General features: G+C 36.2%; 2 protein-coding genes across 2 annotated transcripts; one reads left to right on the plus strand and one right to left on the minus strand.

The window, feature by feature from the left end:
* The first annotated feature begins 10,551 nt into the window (after nt 1–10,551).
* LOC116200985 (protein FLX-like 3) lies at nt 10,552–14,071 on the plus strand. The gene is made up of 4 exons (XM_031532020.1): nt 10,552–10,736; nt 12,549–13,087; nt 13,234–13,379; nt 13,481–14,071. Exons 2-4 carry the CDS (start codon nt 12,555–12,557, stop codon nt 13,597–13,599), a joined length of 798 nt encoding a protein of 265 aa, XP_031387880.1. The 5' UTR covers nt 10,552–10,736; nt 12,549–12,554; the 3' UTR covers nt 13,600–14,071.
* A 1,252-nt stretch (nt 14,072–15,323) lies between these two features.
* LOC116200984 (3-ketoacyl-CoA synthase 6-like) lies at nt 15,324–16,976 on the minus strand. Its single transcript, XM_031532019.1, has one exon. The coding sequence runs from the start codon at nt 16,928–16,930 to the stop codon at nt 15,479–15,481; it is 1,452 nt and encodes a 483-aa protein (XP_031387879.1). The 5' UTR covers nt 16,931–16,976; the 3' UTR covers nt 15,324–15,478.
* Nucleotides 16,977–24,306: the final 7,330 nt, after the last annotated feature.

Genomic DNA, 24,306 nt, shown 5'->3' on the forward strand with positions numbered 1-24,306 from the left:
TAAGAAACCATTCGCTTGTAAACTTCGATTTATCGGTTTTCATCAACAACTTAAGATCATCCTCATTCTGGACCATACTAATATCAGCTACATCATCCTTTGGCTATTCATTATTGTTGCTCTCATTTGTTCTCAATTGCAACTAAAAGCATTCGAACTTGATGTGCCCATTCTTATAGTTGCAAAACTTTTCTTTGTTCTTCGACTAGGGTTGTTGATTGGACCCATTCGACAGTTGTCTTCCTCTAGATCTGTTGCTACTTGAGCCCACTCATTGTCAAATTCAAAATCAACAAATTACTCTTCTCCTCCTCGAACAACTTATCATCAGGGAAGACACATTGTCTTTAATCCTCGCCCCAAGATTTGTAATCTCCAATTAAATATATGTACAAGAACTGGAAATCCCATAAAAAGTTTAAATTTCTAACTTGCCCCAATTACTTAATTCGGAAAAAATAATTTGTATAGTACTTTTTGAGCTTCAGAAATTTCTAAGAATAGTATAACTTGCCATTTTCAAGAATAAAAGATCCTCTCTCGAAATTTATCGATAACCTAAAACATGAATTTAATAGGCAAAAGAGGAAGTTTTTGGTAGTTTAAATACAAACCTTCCTCCATTAATTTGCCAAGATATTTGAAAATCAAGACTTCCAAATTTCTGTAGTATTAAGAAAGCAAATTCAATTTTTTTTTCCATTAATACCATCGGAAGAAAATTTGAATGAATTTCACACTGATGTTAGTTTTATTATGTATTGCCCCTCCTAAAAAAATTTGTTGGCTGCATCCGTGCTTATCATAAACCTTATATTAAAGTTTCTCTAACTGTTTTGTAGGACTTGGTCTCAGAGCGCAACAATAGTAATGCTTGATCTTCATCATCAACTTCAACATTCTTCAAATAATTAAGAAAAAGTGCTAAATTCACTAATGTCAGACCATATCAAACTTACCACCGGCCATCTGCAAAGTATATAGCGGCTACCTCAACACAAGTCAATAGACTTCGTCATGTTCATGTATATAGCTTGTAACTTCTTCCCAAAATTACCCGCCTTATTCTCCAAAAGCACCTCTTTAAGAACATTGTTAGTGACCAATGGACTCTGTTGCTCAAACCCGGAAATGCTGTGTCCATTTTCGTCAACTTCCTGCTCACAACGGTGCTACACCTGTTCCAAGTCAACCCACAGCTTACAAAACGAGTATCCAAAACTCCTGTCGTCGAAGTTGAATGCAGTACTTCTATTCATAAAATTAACTTCGTTCTTTTCTTTTCATTTACAAAAGAGGTTTACTAGTAAAATGATAGAAATTCAAATAGACAATACAAATAGTATCACTAGTAACAGTCGATTGTATAACCTTTTAATTTTTAGGCAGTAGCGTGCGCTACTACATGTTGCCCCTTTTTTTTTTCTTTTTGATGAATAATATGATGGGCAGTAGTAGTGGCAATCTTGTCATACCCCGCTATATAATATTCAAACTTTTGTATTCAACTGCGAACATTTCAGATAAACCGAACAACCAGCGCAAGTACTGGCCCCATTAGAGTAGCACCATCAAAGGTGTACCCCATGCCCAAGCAAAGTGCACACTTTTAGCAAATGTTTTGACACATATGCCTAAAGGGGATTTGAACTTGGGACCTTGGATTACCAAACCACTTGGGAGTAAATTTGGGACCACTAGATCACCACATTTGGTGATTACTTATTACCCCTTTTTCAATTAAGTCAGTCCTTTGACCATGAAATTGATTATTACTGTAATAAACGTACATTTGTAATTAGAAAGAGTACCCGTGCATGCACAAGTTATATATCATTTAGGGTAAAATGCAATGGCCTCCTTCGAGATTTGAGGAAATGACACAATTATTTGATTTTTAAATTTTTCTATTCAAAAATTAAAGAACATATATTTTAATGCTAAGAAAGAATTATACGATAAGTGGTGCCTATATTCAGAAAAAATAATAATAATAATAAATGTATGAACTTGAGAAGAAAAAATCTAAATGTTATGGCGCAAATTGATATATTTATGGAAAGCAATGACTCGGCCATTGTCAATGAATTGGATGGAGTTTTATTTCTTCAAAACTCAAGGGAAGTCATTGCATTTTATCCTATCATTTATGTGCATTGCCGTGTTAGTATATTTACGTTATAGTAATTAAGTGCATATTTTGTCAATGAATTGGGATGAGTTTTATTTCTGCGCAATGATTTTTGCTACAACTGAATATTTTTCTAGTGCTTCCCTTTTGACTTATGCGAATCTTTGTTGTGCATTGTTGTATAAGTATACAGCAGTTCATAAAACGTGCTTAATATTATATACAAACAATAAGATTATAAAAAAATTTACATTGAAAATAATTTAGAAAGTAACAAAATATTAGAGTTTTTGAGAGAATAATAAAAGATTGCAACTTATAATTTGATCAATGGGTGTACAACACTATATTTATATGTACCGACTAATTTACTATTTTCATTATAATATTCAAGAATTAAATATATATATATATATATATATGCATCTTGCTACAATAAAAATATATTTACACGTCCACATCTTCGTTCTTATTACAGGATATGGCAAAGGAAAAATGAAATATAAAATATAGCATTAACCAAATTAATGATGAGAAATAATATTAGCAGTATGAGAAACTTTTTTTTAACATTGGAAATTAGTGCACATAAAGAGTAGTGAGTACAATCTCAATGAATTAATCAAAATGAGAAGTAAAATCTATATGAAAAAAGAGTAAATGAGGCAAAGAAACTGATATATTCATCGGTTCTGCATTTATATCATTTTAATGAGGAAGACAATGAGAGAAAGTGGAGATCCAACAGAAAATAACGGATCTATTTTTTATTTTCCTTTTTAGTTTTAAATAGTAAATGCTTAATAAAACAAAATAGGTGTATGGCAAAGTTTTTTATTTATTGAAAAGTAAATAAAATATATAATATAATAAAATAAAATATTAGAATAAGTCGAAATTATACGTTAGCTATTAATTTATATTATCATAATAATAATAATATTATTATTATTATATTCTACATTTTATAATATTTTTACTTCGTAATTAAGTAAATGTATATATTATTTTATTGTTACTTCATACCTAAGAAATGCATATATTTTAGATTATTTTAGATTGCAATTTTTAAAAAGGGAATTCATAGTTTTATATTATGTAAGAACAAAAGAATGTCATGAGATGGTGAAAATATATCATACTCTCAGTCAAAGCGCCTCGAAATTCTTCTGCTTTACATAGATATAATAGATAGATAATAGATAATAGATATATAAGAATATTTTGGATCATTCAAGACAAACTTGATCATTTTAATTTAGGCTATGCCGATTCATTTAGGTCGACATGGCTCATCCTAATTGATGATCTAATCCCAGCCAATGGTATAATACCACAAATATAAGTATTGGTTTTAAAAACTAGCTAGATGAAAGACTCGGTGTATGTGCAAGCTAGTATCAAAAAGATGGTTGACCACTTATTAAATAAAGCTTATAGATGGTTTAAAATATTGACGATTGATAAAGGTTCGTCCATGATTGCTCAAACAAATTTCGTCTATAAGGAAGTTTTTTTTCTCGGTATCTATAAGAAAGTTGTTATATATATATATATATATATTAATTTGTGACCATAGATTTTGTAAAGGTTTATTTTTAAATAATCCTATTTCAATTAAAATGTTTAGTTAATTCGCATATAGGTTGATGATGTGCTACAAAATAATTAGCTAAATATGTTTGTACTTTCAAAAAAAATTAGATTTGTGTAGCTCATAGGGTATGAAAGTCTATGCTTTGTTTATGTGAAGATGCTAAGAAGGTGTATAAAAAAAACTAGATTAATTCTATGTGGCATTTTTCGGCGCTTTGTTCCAACTTTTATAATTATATATAGATGACTCTATGTGCTTTAATTAATGACAAGTAAATTAATGAATTTTCTTTTCTTTTTTTATAAATAATGAAATTAATTTAGTTACAATAATCAAATTGTTGGTTAAGTAATAAGCAGTATTAAAATCAAGAACACATGTTCAAATTTTGCAGAAACACATTTATTGGAAGAGGGAGTACCGTTAGATTTTCCATTTCCGTAATTGCGAGAGAAATATCTCAAAATAAATATAATTGCTTTTTTTTTTGGTGAACAATGCAATTGCATTTTAGCGAAAATAATATTGCTTATTATTCCTTACATTAGAATAGAAAATACCATTACATTACAGGTAGAAATTATTTAAAGCCCAAAGAAAAGGCTATGATACCGTTAATATAAGTATTCGTTTAGAAAACTAACCAGTGCTTTAATTAGCAACAACTAAATTAACGGATTTTTTTCGAATAACTAAATTAATGGAGTTACAATAATCAAGCTATCGGGAAATGCATTTATTGGAAGGGGAGTAGCCTTAGTACTCCATCCCCAAACACTTTTTTTCACTGGAAAAAAACTAATTACTGTGGTCTCATATGAGGAAAAATAACTTTCCTTACTATTTAATTCCTTATATATGGGGAAAATGACTCAAATAATCACAAACTTTACCCTTTTGCTACATTTTATCACAATCTTTTTTTCTGTGAAATATACAAGAACTTCTTTATCGTTATACCATCTACCGTCCATCCATCATTCCGTCACACTTGGTGACATGGCAGACTAACGGAGGTGAGTTAGATGACGGTAAAGGATTTATCCATCTGTAGTTAGAGGTGACTTGTCTTTGTGGGCCCAATATCTCTATATTCCTTTAGTTTGGGGCAAAATTGCAAGTTGACTCGGGAGAGGGGTGGTGAAATTAGGGCAGAGAATGGGAAATGGGGAAGAACATTAAAGCCCTAAGTTTGTAATCAATAGAATTGGGAGCTCATATCTCAAATTCCCTAAACGGGCATCATAGTGTCTTCTTCGCCTTTCGATTTCGATTTCGAATTTGAGATAGAAAGAGCAATTGTAATGGTTGCGAGCTTTGAGTCAATTGAAGTGGAAGAAGCCAAATCTTCTTTAAAATATGGACATGTCAAGGTATGTTATCACAAATGCAAAGCTTTGATTTTAACTTCGTGGAGCTACAACAATCCAAGAAGAAGATTGTGGGCATGCAAATTTTGGAAGATATGTATTTATCATGTGTGTTCACTATTATCGCATTTGTTGTTTATGATAGAATGTAATTGATTTTGATAGTATGTAGCAAAATGATGATTGTAAATTCTTCGAGTGGATTGATCCCAATGACAACCTACTCACAAAGCAAGTGTTGAGATATTTGTCTAAGGAGAAAAAAGCTCTCTAGGAGCACCTGAAGAAATTAGAACTTTGGAAGATAAAGCAACAACATTGAAGTGGAGGAACATTGTGCTAGAAACCGAGATAAAGAAGCTGACTTTACAGCTGCAGAATGCAAAGAAAAAAAGGGAAAAGGTTTGGGAAGATGAAAGGGAATCTGTGTTCCTTGGTGTTGTTGTCTCTTTTTGCTTTTTTTGTTTTTTTTTGCTTGTTATGTGTTTGGTGGTGCAAAAACTGAGCAAAGAAGGTTGTTGCCTTGACTATGGAAGATGAAAGGCAATCAGTGTTCCTAGGGAATCATGTTTGGTTTACTTTTTTGCTTGGAATGGCCATATTCCATTCACTTCTTTTATAATGACCTTGTAAACTTGCTTATCATGTAATGAATTTCAAGGACAAAGTTGGCTCGTCCTCTTATGAATTTCAACTTTCTTCTCTCATATCTTCTAATGCTATGGTAAAAGTAAGGGGAAGTGAAGAAGAACCATGTGAAATATAAGAAAAATGTTACTTCATTAACTGATAAAGCACTTGGCACTGCCTTTACAAAATGACCATCACTTAAAATATATGTTTTATATCTTTATAAGATTAACCAAAGCGCACACCTTATACAAAGCATCAAATCAGTTTTTTTATGCCCTCACAAAGACTACTTAAAACTGCACAAGTTTTTTAGCCAACAAAATACATATCCATCAATTAATCACATCAAAAAGTATCACTAGCTAATAAAAAATTGCACAATAAGATCCACTTCATCAACCTTCACCAACAACAAAAACGGTAATCACAACACCAAATCTCCAACTGCCCTTCACTGATGTCGTGATCTCTATCTAAACCTGGGACTTCTTCTTAGTGTAATTGCCTTGTTGTTGCTGCTATGTTGACCACCATGCTAGTGTCCCCCATTAGGTAGTGTGGATGGGTTGTTCCTTAGTTGCTGAAAATCCTACTGCTGAGTCTCAATTGTAGATATGGAGGTGTTGCTGCTTCTGCTTGTAAATTGCCCTCTAAGCCTCCCCACATAGCCGGTTCTAATTTCTTCACCAGGCACATGTTCATGAAACAAAGGATCATCGCATTAAGAATATTAGTAGATTTCAAGAAAGCATATAATGTACACGGATATACATCATTCCTATTTCAATACTCTGTACTACCTCAACACCTTTTGTTGCTTGTCTCATCTTTTTATGAAAGAGTCTCTTCAAAGATTGTAGAGTGCTAAACCTAGAGCTTGAAGTTGAACCAAGTTGAGATGGCAAGTCGAGATTCCTCCTAACCTGTTGGGGGCAATGATAAAGCACACTTGATTCATCTGAACTAAGTTGTTTAAGGTAAGAATGATAAGGTTACCACTTACAGGGAGCTTTGGTCTCATCTCTACAGCATATACTACTTGATTGAACTGAGCTTGATTCACCTGAGCTTAGGATACTCGATGTTGATTCACCTAAGGTTCATTCACCTGAACTTGATTCACCTGAGCCATTCCTTGCTCAACATTGGCAAACCAAATAGTCATAACCTATTGGATATTGGTTAGGTCCATCTTAACAAAAACAAAAACCAAATGCAAAACTAAGCTGGTACCTTAAATGGTCTCTCAAATACAGTTACTTGGGCTGATCCATCTACATGTTCATTGGATGATGCATGTACCCTTTTCTTGGACTGTGATGCCATTCCATGTTAAGTTGTGGGTGATTTAGTTACAAAACCTTCAGTTGTAAGTCCTTGTGTTTGAGGTACTTTAGATGCGTCATTTGTTCCTTGTGCATTTGAAGGTTCACTAACCTTATGGGCTTTCCTCATTCCCCTTTTCTTCACCTATAGATCACATTTATGAGTAAAGATGATTGTGAAGTAAAATAACAAAATTCACACTTAAAGAATTAGTTGAAAACTTATTTGACTGGTTGAGGTTTCAGCTTGCACCGACCCACTGTTTTTGCATGTCTTATTGTTATAATCATACTCCTTGCATATGGTGCACCTCATATGAACACCATTTTTGGAAAGTCTACTAGTATTTCCATTTCCCTCACCCTTATCCTTTCTCTTTGCATTCTTCGGCCTACCTGGTTGTCTCTTATTTGGTTCAGATTCAACTCTCTCCTACATCCTTTGGCCATTGATTGGAGGAATCATCCGTTCATATGCCATACGATACACCGACATAGTCAAATTGTCATCTACAAAGTTTTCAACCTCATTTCCATTCTAGTATATGCATGCAATTGCATGAGGGTAAGGTATACCAGTGAGTTACCAAGCCCTGCATGTACATGTCAAATCCTCTAGATCTACTACCTAGGTATTGACAAAGTGTTGCACTTCAAAGGTTTTCTTACCAGCATATGTTGTAGTGCACCAAGCACTTATCTCCTTGTTCAATTCTAAATTTTTCTTGATCCTTGGGGGTAATATGTCAGTTGATTTATCAATCATAGCCATTTTATCACTCAGCCTTTTCATTATATATCTTCTGATGGACTCTAACATTTCAATGATTGGCTTGTTTCTGGCCTTCAATATCCAACTATTGAAGCATTTTGACATGTTGTTATCGATGACTTCACATCTATTCACTGTGTTGATCTTGCTTCTACAGAACTTATCCACTCCAACAATCTCAAAATCTTCTGCAGCCTTCAAAGAAATCTATTTCTGCATTGCTCTTCACAACCCTCCAAAATACACTCTTTAAAGCATATCCAGCATGGTTCTTCTTCCAATTAGCATAGATATGCCTAGCACAATTCATGTGCTCAACATTTGGCATCAACGGTTTGACGGCATCTTGAAGCCCCCGCAATATAAAGTAATTACATAATGAGAAATCATATTCAAAGATAATGAGATTAGTATTAAACCATGAATCAAGTAAACTTCATTAGATATCTTAACTTCTGTTGATCATTAATAATTGTCCACCCAAATCCATCATTTATGTTCAAACTATCACATAACCTAATGAGAAACCATGTCCACGATTGTTCATTCTCTCCTTCAACAACTGACCAAGCAATTAGGAATATGTAATTGTTCCCGTCTCTACTAACTGCAGATAGTAGCTGACCCCCAACATGTGTCTTCAAGAAACATCCATCGAGACTGATAACTTGTCTACAGTCATTTAAAAAACCATCTAACAATGATTCAAAACCCACATATAGCCTCTTGAAAGTACCTCCTGATTGATGATCATGCCTATCAAGTTGAATATCAAACAAACTCATTATGTTCATCCTCCTTAACTTAGCTAAATAGGATAGAATGAGGTTGTAATGATCAGTTATTGCCCCCTCAATTATCTCAATTGCAAGTGCTTTTGCTTTGTACATTGTGGCTTGACAAACTTTAACAACAAATTTCTTCTCAAACCCTGTGTGCATATACTTAACTTTCCATTTAGGATTTGCTCTAATTCTTTCTAGATATTGCTTAGCAACCCACTTAACTATAACTTGTTTGTTCCTTGCAGATCTGGAACATCTATACTCAGGCTCATATACCTTAACCATAAAGGCGTCTTTTTCTTGTGTCCAACTTGTCAAGATTTTCCATGGACAATTGATAGCACAATGTGCTTCCATCATGTCTGAGGCACTTCTTCTCCAACTAATAGCCTTGCTATTATGCACTACATAATTCTGCATAATCAATTTGAATTTTTTGGGAGATTTAAATTTCATTCCTAGCCATAGATGTTATCTCATTTGCCTTTTTTAAACATGTATGCCTTCCCCTTTCCTTTTCTGTCACTACTTTCAACATTCTCTTCACTAGTTGCTAGGGTGATAACTTCATCACTTGATTGTGCATATTGACTGTTGTAATATGATCATTCTCTTGTTAGTTGCTTTGCCCCTTACTGTGCCACTTGCTCTTCCCCTTGTCGTACCCCTTACTCTGTCACTTGTTCTGCTCTGCTCCACCACCCTTGTTGAGCACCATGTCCTTGCTTAATTCTGAACCTCCTTTAACTCCATGCTCCTCATTATTCTTCCTAATTCCCTTAATATCTTCTTATTCCTCGTAACTTTAGTGAACTTATCATTGTCTTCTTCACTACCATATTCACTACCATCTAATTGAAGAGAGTTAGGATCATCATCATCATTAGCCACATACTCCGGATCTTCATCTGAATTATACTCATCAACTTCATCATTATCCTAACCAATAACCATACCAGCATTTACATCATTAGCCTTATCTGCTTCTACATATACATCAATAAATCCATTTTGCACCCCAACTTTAGCCATCTCGCAGGCTTCTAAGAACCCTATACCAATATCTCTTAGGATCTTTATAACTCATGTCCTTCAATATGCTTCTCAACTCCTGTAGAGACATTAAGTTTCAACTTACCCCCAACATAGTCCACCCGAGGTTCAAACACCATCTTCCCGCCATGATACAAACGAATTCTAAACATGCGTCCTTTCCTACATAAAAATAAAATACAACATCAGTATTAATATATGTTTAAACAGTCAATCACTCATGAAACAATCAGTAATCAAAGCACTTAGCAGTAAACCCTATACAATGATCACAATTGCAACAAACCTAACATGTAGCACCACTTACATTGTTATATGAGCCTCGGATTATTTGGAAATTTCTTTGCATGACAGGTAGGGGACCACAGCAATAGACTAAAGACTGGTAGAGGACCACTCCAGACAATAGTTTGACAATGGAGCGACTCTCTTTGGGACCACAGTAGTATGACAACCACTCAACTAAAATCGGGAGTACCTATGTCTTCTAGAATAACCATTCCCACGAAATTGCACCAACTCTTCAGCGATTGGTCTTGCTCTTGTGCTCTCAAGAGGCGCAATTTTCGTTTGCTAGGCGCTATTTTGCCCCAAATATTGGAGTCAAAACCAATGATACCCACTAGTCCAATTACAGACGGCTAACTCAGCCACTGTCATTCGACTCAGCTCCATTAGTCTACCGTGTCACTAAGTGTGACGGAATGATGGATGGATGGTAGATGGTACAACGATTGAAAAGTTTGTGTATTTTTCATAAGAAAAAAAAAGGAGTAAAGTTTGATTATTTGGTTCATTTTCCTTATATATATTAGGACAGAAAAGTCCATTGCAGGTAGAAATAACTTAAAGCCCAGAGAAAGGACTCGGCCCACGGAGCATAGGCCCGGTATGGCGGAAACACGACAGCTTACCTTTTTCATGGAAGCATGAGCGCCAGTGAAGAAAGAACAAATTGAAAGAATTGATCGTCGGGATGGCAAATTAGGGTTTTCCTTCAATTGCCAAAAGCCATTGAAATTTTCCGGGAATCAGTTCCAGCAACCTCCATTGCCAATCCGTCGTTTCCGGTAATTGTGATTTTATTCTTCGTTTCGTATCTCAAGCTGTACTTGACCGGAGCAGAACTGTTACCATGAATTCTCTGCATCTCATCTGCTTAGTTTTATAGTAGCTTGCTCTCGGGAACGAATTGAGTTCTTGCTGCTGAAGAAAAATTTATCTTGTTCTTTTCATGTTCATACTGGTGTTAATGGTGTCAATTTGAGCTATACCAGCTCCTTTTTTTTTTTATCTTTTTAATCTCTTGCTAGCTTCTCTGTCATTTAGATATTGGGAGAACTGCTTGATTCTCTTGCAGTCGAGGTTTCTTCTTTCCAATTGTGGAGGTTGCAGCTTAATTATTAAGTATTATTATTGGCTGGATTATCGGTTCCCTTATGTGAAGAAAAATCCAGTATGAAACCAATGCCTGCCTATGCTGATGTTTAAATTTCTATCTTGGAATATATTTTGAGCCTGAACCGAGCTTAATTTTCTTCAAAAAACTCCTTTCTGGCGAAGATACGGAACCATTTTGCCTTGGTAGAAACCAAAATGCAAATACTTCCAGAGCGCTTATGCTGAGATTGTATCTAAGCAAATAGGGGAGCCCATTTTGATGACAGACTAGCAATGATTGTCCATAAGGTGGATGCTAAATGCATCATTTTTGGTTCCGCTGCCGTTAATCAGTTATGAAGTATGATTTCAGCTGGCAGTCAATCTAAGCAAGAGTTAGATTTAATGGCTTGAAGTCGGCAATGTTGAGTTTTTTATAGGATTTCTCTGGATTATAGAGGAGCGACTCAATTCATTTTTGGCAATCTGAAATTTATCAAAGCAGACTGTGAATTATTGAGACCGGAGGCATATGAAAATGTATTGATGAAAGGGCTGGCGTTTGAACATCCTGTGGAAGTTCTGGCTTCAAGCTGTTGCTTCTTGATGTAGACTATCCAACTGGATTATAAGCTTGGGTGGTGTTTGTAAATCTTTGTCCATGCAAGTTTACTTACTTGGTCTTGCGATTTACAAGTGGGAGGTGCTGATATGCAAAGATTTATAAGATAGCATATTCCGCATCATCTTGCAGAAAAGCAAGGATTCTGATTTTGTTATTACCACCTTTCTAACATAGGAAAGAGTAAGAGTGGTACATGGGTTGGGATGCAAATCCTAGATTAAGGGCAATCCGCGTAAGCTTAAGCAGCGGAAATCAGTGATGTGCAATCTTAGAAGGCTAGTTGAGGTGCATGCTTCAACTGCACCCACTGGAGCATATGATCGACTTAGTTGTTTTAAGTATATTCAGTTCTGAGATACTAATGAAAATGCAAGGAAATTTTTTGGTTATGGGTGAGAAACAGTAATAGTTAAGAAGACTGAATTGATATTCTAGTTTCTGGTTGAAGAGCCCTTCCCTGTAGGTTGGTGTAATTGTCTACTGCTCCATAGATTTGTGGCCCCTCTACAGTAGTGGACTACCTGTTGGTGGATATGATATGGTTATAATCAGAAAGAGCAGAAGGTTCTCCATTTACTTACTCTTAAGATATCTTTGTTTGGATTGGAGATCTTTGTGCATGTTAACCTGTTCTTGGGAGTGGAGAGAGGAGAATTTTTCATTGGATGATGAAATTTAGAGCTAGTTCTCACTCTAGACAGGAAGGAATAGATCTGATGCAACTTTTTAGCTTTTGCCATTTTAGGGCAAGTGACCATTTATACAGTTTTAGTAGCCCTTAATAAAGCAGAATACGCAGACTGCTTAGCCCTTCTGGGTCAAAGATTGTATGATAATTCCATTCAAATAGTTAGTTACCTTTGCATCCTTTCTGCAGAATAATATGGCAGGAAGAAATCGTGTCAGTCGCCATCCCGAAAATTTCAGAGATTTTCGAGATGGGCTGCCTCCACCTCTTCTTACACGACGCCTTGGACCACTTCCTCCTCTTCATCCTGCAGCTTTGGAAGAAGAACTTGAAATTAAACATAGAGAGATGCAGAGGATCGTTGCTGAGAATCGTGCTATTATAGATGACAATACGCATCTGCAGCGAGAACTAAGGGCTGCTAAGGATGAGATCCATAGATTAGGGCAGGGTATACTGAAACTTCGGGCGGAAAAAGAGGCGCAGAAAAGGGAATTAATTGATAATAAACTGAAACTAGAAGCCCTGCTGCGCGCTGCTGAACCTGTGAGAAAGGAGGTTGTGCAGCTTAGAAATGAAGTTCAGAAACTGAACGCTATAAGGCAGGATTTGTCTGCCCAGGTACAGGGTCTCACTAAGGATGCCACTAGATTACAAGCTGAGAACCAGCAGCTAATTCCCATGAGGGCTGATTTCGATGTTCTCCGCAAAGAGCTTTATGAGGCCAGGTTCGAAGTTAGATTCTTTAGCTAATAGATTCTTCCGCTCTTGGTTCTAACTTATGTTTTACTGAAGTTCAGGCAGAGGTGCACTTATATAGTGATTAGAAATTGATAAATTCTTCTCTGCAACATTTTCTTCGTAAAATCAATAGGCGAGCTTTAGAATTCGAGAAGAAAGCCCATGAGGAACAAGCTGAACAAAAGGATGCAATGGAAAAGAATCTTGTTTCCATGGCTCGTGAGATTGAGAAGCTGCGGGCAGAGCAGCTCAACGCAGAGAGGAGAGTACAGGGACTCGGTAAAGTCATCTTGCTTGCTAGTGTTAGACAAATAAATTGCTTTTTCAATATCTGCAATAATTTTGAAATATCAAGCCATTTCTACGGGTCTTCTGTATAGGTATTGGTGGTTACGGGATGATGAATGGAAGCCCTGAAATGAGATATCAGGGCAGCAGATATGGAGATGGGTATGGCAGTGCTTGGGGACATTATGATAATAAGCGTCAAAGGCGCTGACATATGTTCTCAAACATGAATGTCAGAGAGTAAGTGAGAGATTCTCCAGATGGTTTAACTGCCAATTTAGCTGTCTTCTTGGGTGGAGAAATGATTGCGAAGCCTGAGTTCCATTTCAGCTCATCTTCTGAGCCTTGGCCTCTGTTGCAGCTGGGAATTGTAGCTCCATTCATCCTAGCAGTCATCATCCAACCATATAGTACATTTTTAAGGGGCGATCCTTTCAATTTTCCTTATAATCTCCCCTGTCCACCATAAAATTGTAATATCAAGCAGCCCCTTCTCGGACATGGTCTTCCTGTAGAATCTTTGCCTTTCCATGTTTATAATTGTCGAGCTGCGCTACTTTGGAGCCATTGTAGGTTTGTCTGTATAAAAAGATTGAGTTAAGCTTCTCATTTAATCGTCTTGCACAGATTTTCTATGTTTTACTTAAAGTAATGCAAAACACTGCACCTTGCCGTTGTTGTTTTGGGATCTGTCGGAAGACTATCAAAGAAACGGGGCTCCCTCGAGCGATGTGGTCAAAAAGAGGAGAGTGAACATTTTCAGCTACTCTTATGCTTTGTTTTGGTACGTTGTTTGGATACGAGGGAAATGGAGGAAAAGGGATGGGAGGAAAGGAAAACTATACGAGGGAATGGAGGAAATGGGACGGAGGAAGGAAAACTTGTACGGGATTTGAAGAAAAATTCCGTACTATATATCCTCTTATCTATCTTTCCTTTTCCGCAGTTATTTTCTATCCAGACGGAGAGTTGGTTGATGAATCTCATCTTAAGAAGGAAATTGCTATGGATTAGATAAATTTGGAAGCTTTTGAGTTTGTTTACTTAAACAGTTAGGAGGGGAAGAGGAGATCGTTATTTCATTGTAATAGGCCATTGGGCCTTTCTTGTAACCGAAAAAAAGGAGATCGTGAGCCCTTGGCTGGTAAGCGCCCTGTTAAGCGAGGTTGTCGGAGGCATCGAGGGCCTCCCAGATTTGCTTTCTTATGCTTTCAAATTCGTATGATATGGACTAATTTGGACTCCAATAATATCTGGCATTCATTCAATATCTATGAAGTATTAACCGTTGTAATTAATCTGTTATCTATTATATTCAACATTCTACACCAATTGATTTAATTGGCTATTTCCTAGGACACCGCCCTCTATGCTTTTGAACCCCACATTCTATTTTATATAATCATCTTAAAAGCATGGTAACCTGATCACTATTTAGAGGATCAGATCCAGCCCCTTTTTAGTGCAATCCGTGTGCTTGTCCTAGTCGCTGCTCTGAACAGACGAAAGTTCAAGCACCTTTCGTTTACACGATTATGACATACTTGGTCCTCCAATTGTCTAACATTAGGTGTTCGAAATCAAGTGTTTAGAAATAACGAGTGCAATCAACACTTTGGTGCAAGACAATAATACGAGGTTGTGGATAAATAATCTTAACCAGCATGCCAGCCCGGCCTAGGTGGCCTGTTTAAATTTGCCCGGGAAGGGCTTAGGTTTGCAGCCTCAGCATGAAGGAAAATAACCTAAAATAAGATCTCCCTGTTCGGAAATCTAATTTAGGTTGTTAAAGTTCTGAATTTACGGGTTTAAATACTATGAATGAAGAAAAATCCACGATTAGAAAGTTCCATCCTTTAAACATCCAATCAGTAGGTGGTGCACATCAAAAAAAAAAACAGAGAGAGAGAATATCCTTCTAGAGTAACCATCTCATCAAAATCCTGGCACAACACATAGAGGCACAGTTAACAACATTGGAAGGAAAAGACTACAATTTGACTCGGAAAAAGAAGAAGAAAAAAGGAAAAGGAAGAAAAACATGAGAACAGAACACAGATATGTCAGATACACACAATCATGAGACTTGTTTAAAGGATTGCAACTTTTGGAACATCGATAGGGTATCGGTCAATGCAATCACTCCAAGGACTATTGGTTATTGTTGTCTTGATCCTTCGATTGCACTTCCAGACCGCACTGTTACACTTAAACCCGCTCCCGAAAGCGATCTGCCACACCCTGTCTCCTTTCTTCATCCTCCCCTTGGCCTCGATGTAGCTCAGCTCATACCAGAGGGATGATGAGGACGTGTTCCCAAACCTGTGAAGAGTCATTCTCGATGCCTCCACGTGCTCGTCAGACAGGTCCAGCCTCTTCTGCAGTACGTCGATGACTGCCCTCCCACCTGCGTGAATACAGAAGTGCTCGAATGCCCTCTTGAAGTTGGGCATATAAGCGTTCCATTGCCTTTTAAGGAATTTCCTACCGATCATGTTGAGGACAAACATCACTTGCTCGGACACTGGAAGAACGAGAGGCCCGAGGGTGGTTATATTTCTCTCCAGGGCTGAACCCGCTATCTTCATGAGATCTTTCGATAACGAGATGCCCACCTTGCCTTCTCCGTCTTGCTCCTCGAAGACACACTTATATGCTTCATTGTCTGAGCCCCTGTGGGTGCGAACCACGTGGACCAACCTATACTTGGCTCGCCAGCGGTCAGACCACCGGTTCGACAATAAGATTGCAGCCCCGCCCATGCGAAACAGGCAATTAGGGAGGAGCTTGTCTTTGTCTTTCCCTTGGTAGTAATTCGGTGTGATTATCTCAGTGCTCACAACAACCGCATTCGAGTTGGAATGTACCTCAAGGAGGTCTTGGGCAAGACTGATGGATATCAACCCCGCACTGCACCCCATACCCGATAGGTTGAAGCTCTTAATGTTGCTTCTAAGCTTGTATTTGTTGACCACCATAGCCGACAAGGAGGGAGTCGGCGAGAAAAGGCTACAGTTGACAATGAGGATGTCGATGTCTTTAGCCTTTAAGCCTGTCTGCTTGAAGAGCGAGTCAAGGGCTGAGGAGATAACCATCTCAGCCTCGCGCCTGGCAGCTTCCAAGGTCGGAGTTGGAGGAATATAGTGAATGGCAGGGGGCAGGCAGGTCTCTTCTCCGAGGCCTGAACGACCAAGAAGCCTCATCTGGAACTCAACGCTATCGGGTGCTTCTCTCAGGATGAGTCTAGAGTGCTCCATGAAGGTAGAGAAGGGGACGCGGCACGTGAAGGGCGGCTTGAAGCATGCGTGGTCAACTAGGTATATCGTTCTCGGTCTTGACATGAGGTATATGGTGGCAATGAGAAATAACACGAGACATATGCTTAGGATTTGAATAGGATCAGTAATAAGGAGTGAGGTCCACAGGGCTAATATCTCGTCGGTGCTAAAACGTAGAGCCCCTACGTTAATACTCAAGATGAGCACAAGCATTACGAAGTGTCTCTCGACGTATTGGACAACAAGCTTCAGGTGCTTAATCATTTTTTTTCATGCAACTGCTGCACTTAGATTTGTGGTGAAGCTGCATATATATAGAGAGAGAACGATTCGTACATAGAAGGAAATGAGAGTCAAGGACATATAGAAGGGTACAGCCCAAAAACCACTAAAAATTAATTAACGTACTGCTTGAAATATTGAACCAGCACACCAGTCAGGACACTTGGTGTATCCTTCACCTTTTCTTCTTTTGGCTAATCTTGCGTTTGGTGTATCTAATTGATCAACATTAGCTTTTTCCACAAGGATCTTGTGTTTTCAAGTTGCGAAAAAAAAAATGTTCATCTTCGGAAATGTTTCCATTGTGTTCATTTGATGAGCCGAAAGCAGGGCCCGGGTTCAAGCTAAATCAAAGTTGAGTTACCATCAGACCACTAGATCGAGGTCTTGAATTAACTAAAGTTTTCCTAAAATTTAAGTATGAATGGTCACACTGATGAGGGAAACTGTTTATCCAATTATGACCTTTAATATATTGCATCATATACCCATGCCAGGGGAAATTTTTGATGAAAATATAATGAACCTTCTGTGGAAGCAAATAGACCATTTTTTTTTTAATTTGTTCAGTTCTCTGTTTTTTTGTTTGTTTTTTTTGGTATACGGCTTCAACTGTTCTGATATCTAAATGACACTTCCAAAGTATAAGAAAATGTTACTTTACTGTGATAATTGCTTATACTGAAGAAGAAACACTGGTTATTATTTTATATGCAGCCAATAAAATAAAATTAAGTTAAATCAAAGGTAGGTTGTGAGGCCTACCAGATCAAAGAATCTTACGAAGTTACGAGGAAAGAAGCTCGCATACCTGAACCAAGGTTACTCACTCAAGTAAACTTTCTTTCTTTTTGGAAAAATTACACCACATAGCGTGGTGTTTTTATTTTCTTTTTTTTTTTGGATGAACTCCAGCAGTCTCTTCATTGATGAACAACTTCAGATTACAAGACCAAAATTCCCAATATCAATACAGTAGAACAGTTCATCCAAAACAAAACCATCACAAACCATACACATAGGCTCATCCACAAAGCAACAGAAATTCCTGCAAATAGGAAAACAAGACAACCAACAGAACAACTAATATTTCATCAGAACAGTGTGTTGTCCTGCAGATTGTTTCTTCCCTTCCTGAGGAGATCTTTGCAGCCCAACATTACATAGCGTGGTTTTTATACATTTTTCACGCCCTAGTACAGTATTTACACTTTTAAACTTGACACATCGTAGCACGGAACTAAATTTCACTGAAAAATCTAACGTGCCATTAGGTGCCCGATAAAAATGGAGATGGAAAGCTGAACTAGCCTTCACGGTAGCCCAACCCTGCACCTGTGGCGACAATATTAAAGTTAAAAAATTAAAATAAAGGGGGAAAAAAATGCCACAAAGGCGTAGAGGAGGGGCGCACTAAGACGAGGTTATCACCGGAGAACTTTCGGGTCCCCTCTATATGGGTGCAATTTTCCCTTCTTTCTTTCTTTTTTTTTTTTTCCCTACTTGTGTACTCAAAATTCTCACAACTTAAGTTAAATAATAGAGAAGAAGTGAAAAAGAAAATAATAACCTTCAGCAAAAAAGAAATGGTAAAAGAAAAAAGAATGTAATTTCAGGGGTCGTTTGGCTGAAGAATTGTTAGATTACTTAAAATGATAAAAATGATGGGAATATTAGCCGATTCATGAAAATTCTTGGAAAGTATCTTGGATTACGAAAAATTATTGTGTTTGGCAAATATATTTAATTATTACGAATATAATTGTAATATATTACTATAGTTTTTTTTTTGTGTACACCATGATACTCAGAAATTCAATGGACTCCGACTAATCCATTTCGAACATGTTCAGCCACTAAAAAGTAAAATTCTATCTAATTATTGATTTTTTTTCATTCATAAAACTCAAACCATAGACCTTATTTTAAGGAACAAAAGTTGAAACGCTTAAATCAACTCGTGTTGATTAATATTGCAGTGTTAGCTATTAAATATTGTAGTGTCTTCTGGGAGGAGAAGAAAGAATTTGAAAAACCACATGGCTATTAGGGAAAGTGAAGCCCACACCCCCTGGGACAAGATTTCCATCGAGAACCCATTAATTCATTTTGATAGGAAATGAGAATCTATCAAAAGCAAACTAGCCCGTTTTCTTCATCTTATAAGATAGTGGATTGATTTAACCGATTTGACACTTGTTTCGCTTAAGTAAGATTTGGGATTCAAATTCTTGTGAATGCAGAAAATTCATACTGTGAGAGTTTTACCCCTTAATGGGTCGACTTAACTCGATTGGATTAGTTAAGACCCAATTGAACTTTTGGATACCAAGATTTACGCCCAAAAATATACACAGATTCTGTAGCTGATCTGAACAATTCTGAAACTTCATTCAGTCTCTCCTCGGACAATTAGGAACTAAGTAAGAAAGTAGTATAAATGAGTTATACATAAAACAATGCATGCATGCATGGTGGGCATGTATATATAAAGTTAAGCAGCTCATCCACTTCGGATATCCTCTCCATGACAGTTCAACAATTAACATAAGTACTATGCATGCTTCTGGTGGAAAATTAATTTAAATATCTTTCCTAAGATCAGAATAGTTTTTGGGCAACAATTTATTTGAATCTTTCCTAAGATCAGAATAGCTTTTGGGCAACATGTTCAATTATATATATTTCCTTTTCTGCCTTGTCTATTATCTATATATATCTTGTGGGAGGTACAGGTCAACTCCATGGACAAGATCTCTATGCTGCAGCTTATGCTCTTTTATCAGCTTCGTGCTTGAAAATATAGATTTTCCACAAATCCTGCTTGTCACGTAACACCTTTTCGAGATCGGTGCCCGAACTTTTTGGAGTTCAATTTGGCATATAACCATTTAGAGTAAGATGCGACGGTCTCATTCAGAGAATTGATACTCAACTTCATTTATTATGGACTTAGCCTCAATTGACTACTTGGATCAAACATTTATATTTTAAGAAAAATATCAATTCATGCACCATTTTTCTTCTTGTAAGATTATACATTTATTTTTTACCGAATAAGGCCATTACATTACATAAAAATTCATATAAGGCCCTTCAATTTTTTAAAGTATTTTCCTCAATTTGATGAACAAAAAAAATAAAAAAGAAACGAAAGAAAGTTGAAACTTTCGAACAAGGAAGCAAAATAGAGAGGAAAAAAAAAAGGGGGCAGCAGTGACGCATCGCAACCACCTTTGCCTCAGGCGATGTTATTGGAGGCTACCGAAAGCCTTATCTGCGATGGCGGTAATCGACGGAGGCCACCACCGCCCCTTTCCTTTCTCTTTTATTTATTTGAAAAGATAGGGGAATATAAAAAGGAAGAGCGGTGTGGCTCACATTTGCCCACCATCGCCCTAACCGAGGCCGCCAATCGCCTTAGAAGCCGCTGAAGATTTTGTCTCGGGCAGTGATGGTCGACAGTGGGCTACCCCTACTCTCTCTTCCATCGACTTCTTTCCTTTGGTTTGATTTTTCAATGTTTTAAATTCTTAAATTAAAAAAGAATATTTTAAAAATAAAATATGTCTTACAGGAATAATTTATGTAATGTGAGTTTTATTTAGTAAAAAACAAATGTATGGCCTGAAAAAGAAAAACGACAAAAGTTATGGCATGAATTGGTATTTTTCCAAAAATATAAGGGGTTGGTCAAAGTACTCAATTGGGTTGGCCAAAAGAAAAGGCATAGCCAACTGGGGATAAGTGCATATTTTTTCAACAAATAAGGTTCAATGTCATTTCTCCAAACCTCAATGGAAACCTAGAATGAGAATTTCATGAATGTGAAGCCGCAAGGTGACACCGTGAATAAAGAAGTCTTTCAACGTTTCCGACTCACCGTGTGTTCAAGTCCACATGGTACATATAGAAAAGCGTCACAACCAACACTTTGCCACGTAATAGCGAGTGTTGAGAGTTATTGTGTCTTACAACAGAAAACCAAAATAAAAATCTCGGATATATAAGATGGTTAGTCCACCAACCTATCAATTTGAACTTTTAAATTAGAAATGGAGCTAATATAAATCTAGTGAAAATTTATGATCATGTAACATGAGAAAACACTAAAATAAACGCAATAGAAACAATCACAGTTGCTATAAATGGAAAAATCTTATTTTTTAGCGGTCTTTCTCTGTTTGTATTTTTTCAGTGCGCCCTTTTTTTGCCACATTATTGCTCGCTCAAAGCCAAAAGTCAATTGACATAAAAAATTAAGTCCAAAATTACGATGTGATTCAAAATACCCCCAATAATTACAAAGGATTAAGATTACGTAATGCAAGGGAGTGACATGGAATGATTATCATTCTACTTTATCTCCTTATTTAGTGTCACTTTGGTATATTGAAAAGAGCATTTCACTTTCATAACATTTTTTCATCAACTAATCTTTATACAAGTGACGTACTTTTTCCTTGAACTAGGAATCTACCTGCGCTATGCGGCGGGTGGAAAAATTTCTCTTCCATTTTTTGGTTCATGAAAGTAGTTTGCGTAGTAACCAATATAGATTATAACACAAATTAATGATAAAAGTACTTATGTGTAAAAATTACGAACTCTCTATTAATAGTAGATGATTTAGATTTTTCCAAAGAACTATATTGATTTTTTTGTTTTCATACTGTATAAAAATAAAAATTTCTCCAAAGTAATCTTAATTAAAATTTTCAATGTATCTCATTGGAAAATCATTATCACTATATAATAGGACTTAAGTGACCCACTAATTTTAAATGGACAAAATTTACTCGAAGTTCGATTTCAAATTTCATTAAAACCATCTAGTGGTCATAGTCATACCCCAAGCAAAAATTAGTCTTACTCAATAGGCTAATATAATTTTTTTTCGTTGAAAATAATTAGGACATTTCTAATGCCACAGATAAAAAGAAATTACTTAAATTAATAACAAATTGAATAGACTTTTTACTAATATGATTTGATGTTAGGTAATTCAACACTTGTTTCACTTAAGCAAAATATTACATGTGAGTCTTGTGATTAGGAGAAATTCACAATCAGGTGAGATTTATCATTTCGTGTACTAACTCCGTTCCAATCGAGGTTTAATCGAATTCATTTAGTGGACTGACTCCACTCCAATCTAGATTTAATCAAATTCGTTGGACTTCCGAATATGAGGTGGTGCACATCAGAAAAAGTTTATATAATTAGACAAATTAAGAAACAAAATTAAAAGGAAAAATTAAATGTAATTAAAAAAAAAAGGAGAACGGTAGATCCCTGCAAATATAGAAAATCACCTTACTCTCCCCAATGAAAGGAAGGACAAGAAATTAGTGTTTAATAATACCATATATATAGAGTGAGATGTAATTATTAGTAAATAATTCTAATGTTTTAAATTACTCATTCATATTCAATAAAAAAATTTTTACATATTTCGTCTCAATATCATTATTTTTTCTAGACAATTCATTTCTTTTCATTCAATTCCATTCCTCCGTGACAAATATGACCTAAGTTCCGACTAACACAATCTAAAACTATGAACTTTTACAAGCTAGCAAGAATGACACCTAAGTCACAAGTCAATTTGTACACATAATGCCTTCCCGATAAGCAGATTTTCCTAAATCCACAAAAGATCTAAATGCATTATATAGTTTTATATCCAGGACACAAATATATCGTGTTCTTCAATCTATGATTATGTTTCAATCAAGAATTTATTAAATCTTGGGTAGGGGTTAAGCAGCTAGTAAAAATTAAGTAGCATCAGATTAATTGATTTAATAGTGTCTACATATAATGCGTAATACATATGAGGGTATTCATAACGAGAAATTCATGGGAGATCCTATCTTATTACATGGTATGAAAATAGAGGAATTGGTATTAATCAATTAAATAATTATAATAATTACATTCATTGAAGAAAAATTTCTTCATCACGTGAATGTGAGGTAAGATAATTTAATATTTTATCATAGCATGGCGGCTTGAAAAACGGGGATTTGACAAACACTAATGGTATTATTGTATCACTAGTAACAAGCAAATTCCCCCGGTTTATTTTCCTTAATTAACTAAATTAATTTATTAGTTTTTCGGTGAACTAGCTCCTGGTTTGGCGTGCAAAGTTGGTTATAATTAACTTTTCGTGCCTGACTAGGGAAAAGGAGAAACGAGGAGACCATCCATGGATTTTGCCAATTTCGTAATTATTTATCGGACGCTGATGGAAGGACAGAAGTTGTACACATATAAAATATGATCTGGAAAAGATATCGACGGAAGTCAATTGTTTGCTCAACCGCGTACTTAATTTCGGGAAAGAGACCGGCAAAATTCTCGGACTTACATCTCCGGTCTTTGAAATCCAAAGCTCAAATAAGCAAGTTTGTTTTGGTCGTGTACGTTCTGGGCTTATTACAATTTCTTGAGGGCGTAGTTTTGCCTCTTATATTACTCAATAAGAAAGAGAATAGTGGAGATTTAAGAATCCATTCCATTAAACAAACTCAAAACTCTTGTGTAATTGGAGACATGTCAAGCTATTATATTTTGGGTAAATTACACAATATATATATATATATATAAATTTTCACTTTTGTCTCAATTTTGATACGAATTTTCACTTTTGACATAAAAAAAATGCTAATGTTTAAATTCAGTCTCAAATTTGGCACACCGCGCGTCGGCTGTGACATATTTCATTTAATTGCTTATACAGAGCATAACGGCGTTAAGAGGACTCCATCCAGTCAACGAAAACATGACGCATGGACGATTATATTTTTAAAAATGAAAAGTAAACCCTATATTTTTTGTTTTCACAAAATTGCCTCCCCTTTCCTCATCCTCCTCAGCCCACACCGCAACTCTCTCTCTCTCTCTCTCTCTCCCTTCTCCCTCGTCAGCCTCCGTCCACCGCCACAACTCCACCACCGCCGTCTCTCTATCACCATCAACGTCGGTGTATCCACAGCTAAACTGAAATGGTGAATTGAAATCTTGATTTTGTTCAATTTTCGGTATTTTCGGTGATTCTAATTGGCAATTCAATAATGTGGTCAGATTATGTCAATTCAGTCCCTTGGGGATAGTTGTTAGTGTGAAATTGATGCGTTCCCTCTGAAAATCGGTGTAATTTAGGGTTTTTTTTTTTTGTTGAACTAACGTATAATATTTGAGTTGAGCATGGGGAAACAATGGAGAAGGGGACCTAGTCCAGCCGCAGAGGCAGAGAAACCGCTTACCATCTCATTTCTCAAATGGAGGGATTGGCTTAGATATGATTTTTGTTGTTCGTTTCTGGAAATTTTCCAACTTGAAAGTACTGA

Source organism: Punica granatum, chromosome 3, assembly GCF_007655135.1.
Source record: "Punica granatum isolate Tunisia-2019 chromosome 3, ASM765513v2, whole genome shotgun sequence".
Taxonomy (NCBI): domain Eukaryota; kingdom Viridiplantae; phylum Streptophyta; class Magnoliopsida; order Myrtales; family Lythraceae; genus Punica; species Punica granatum.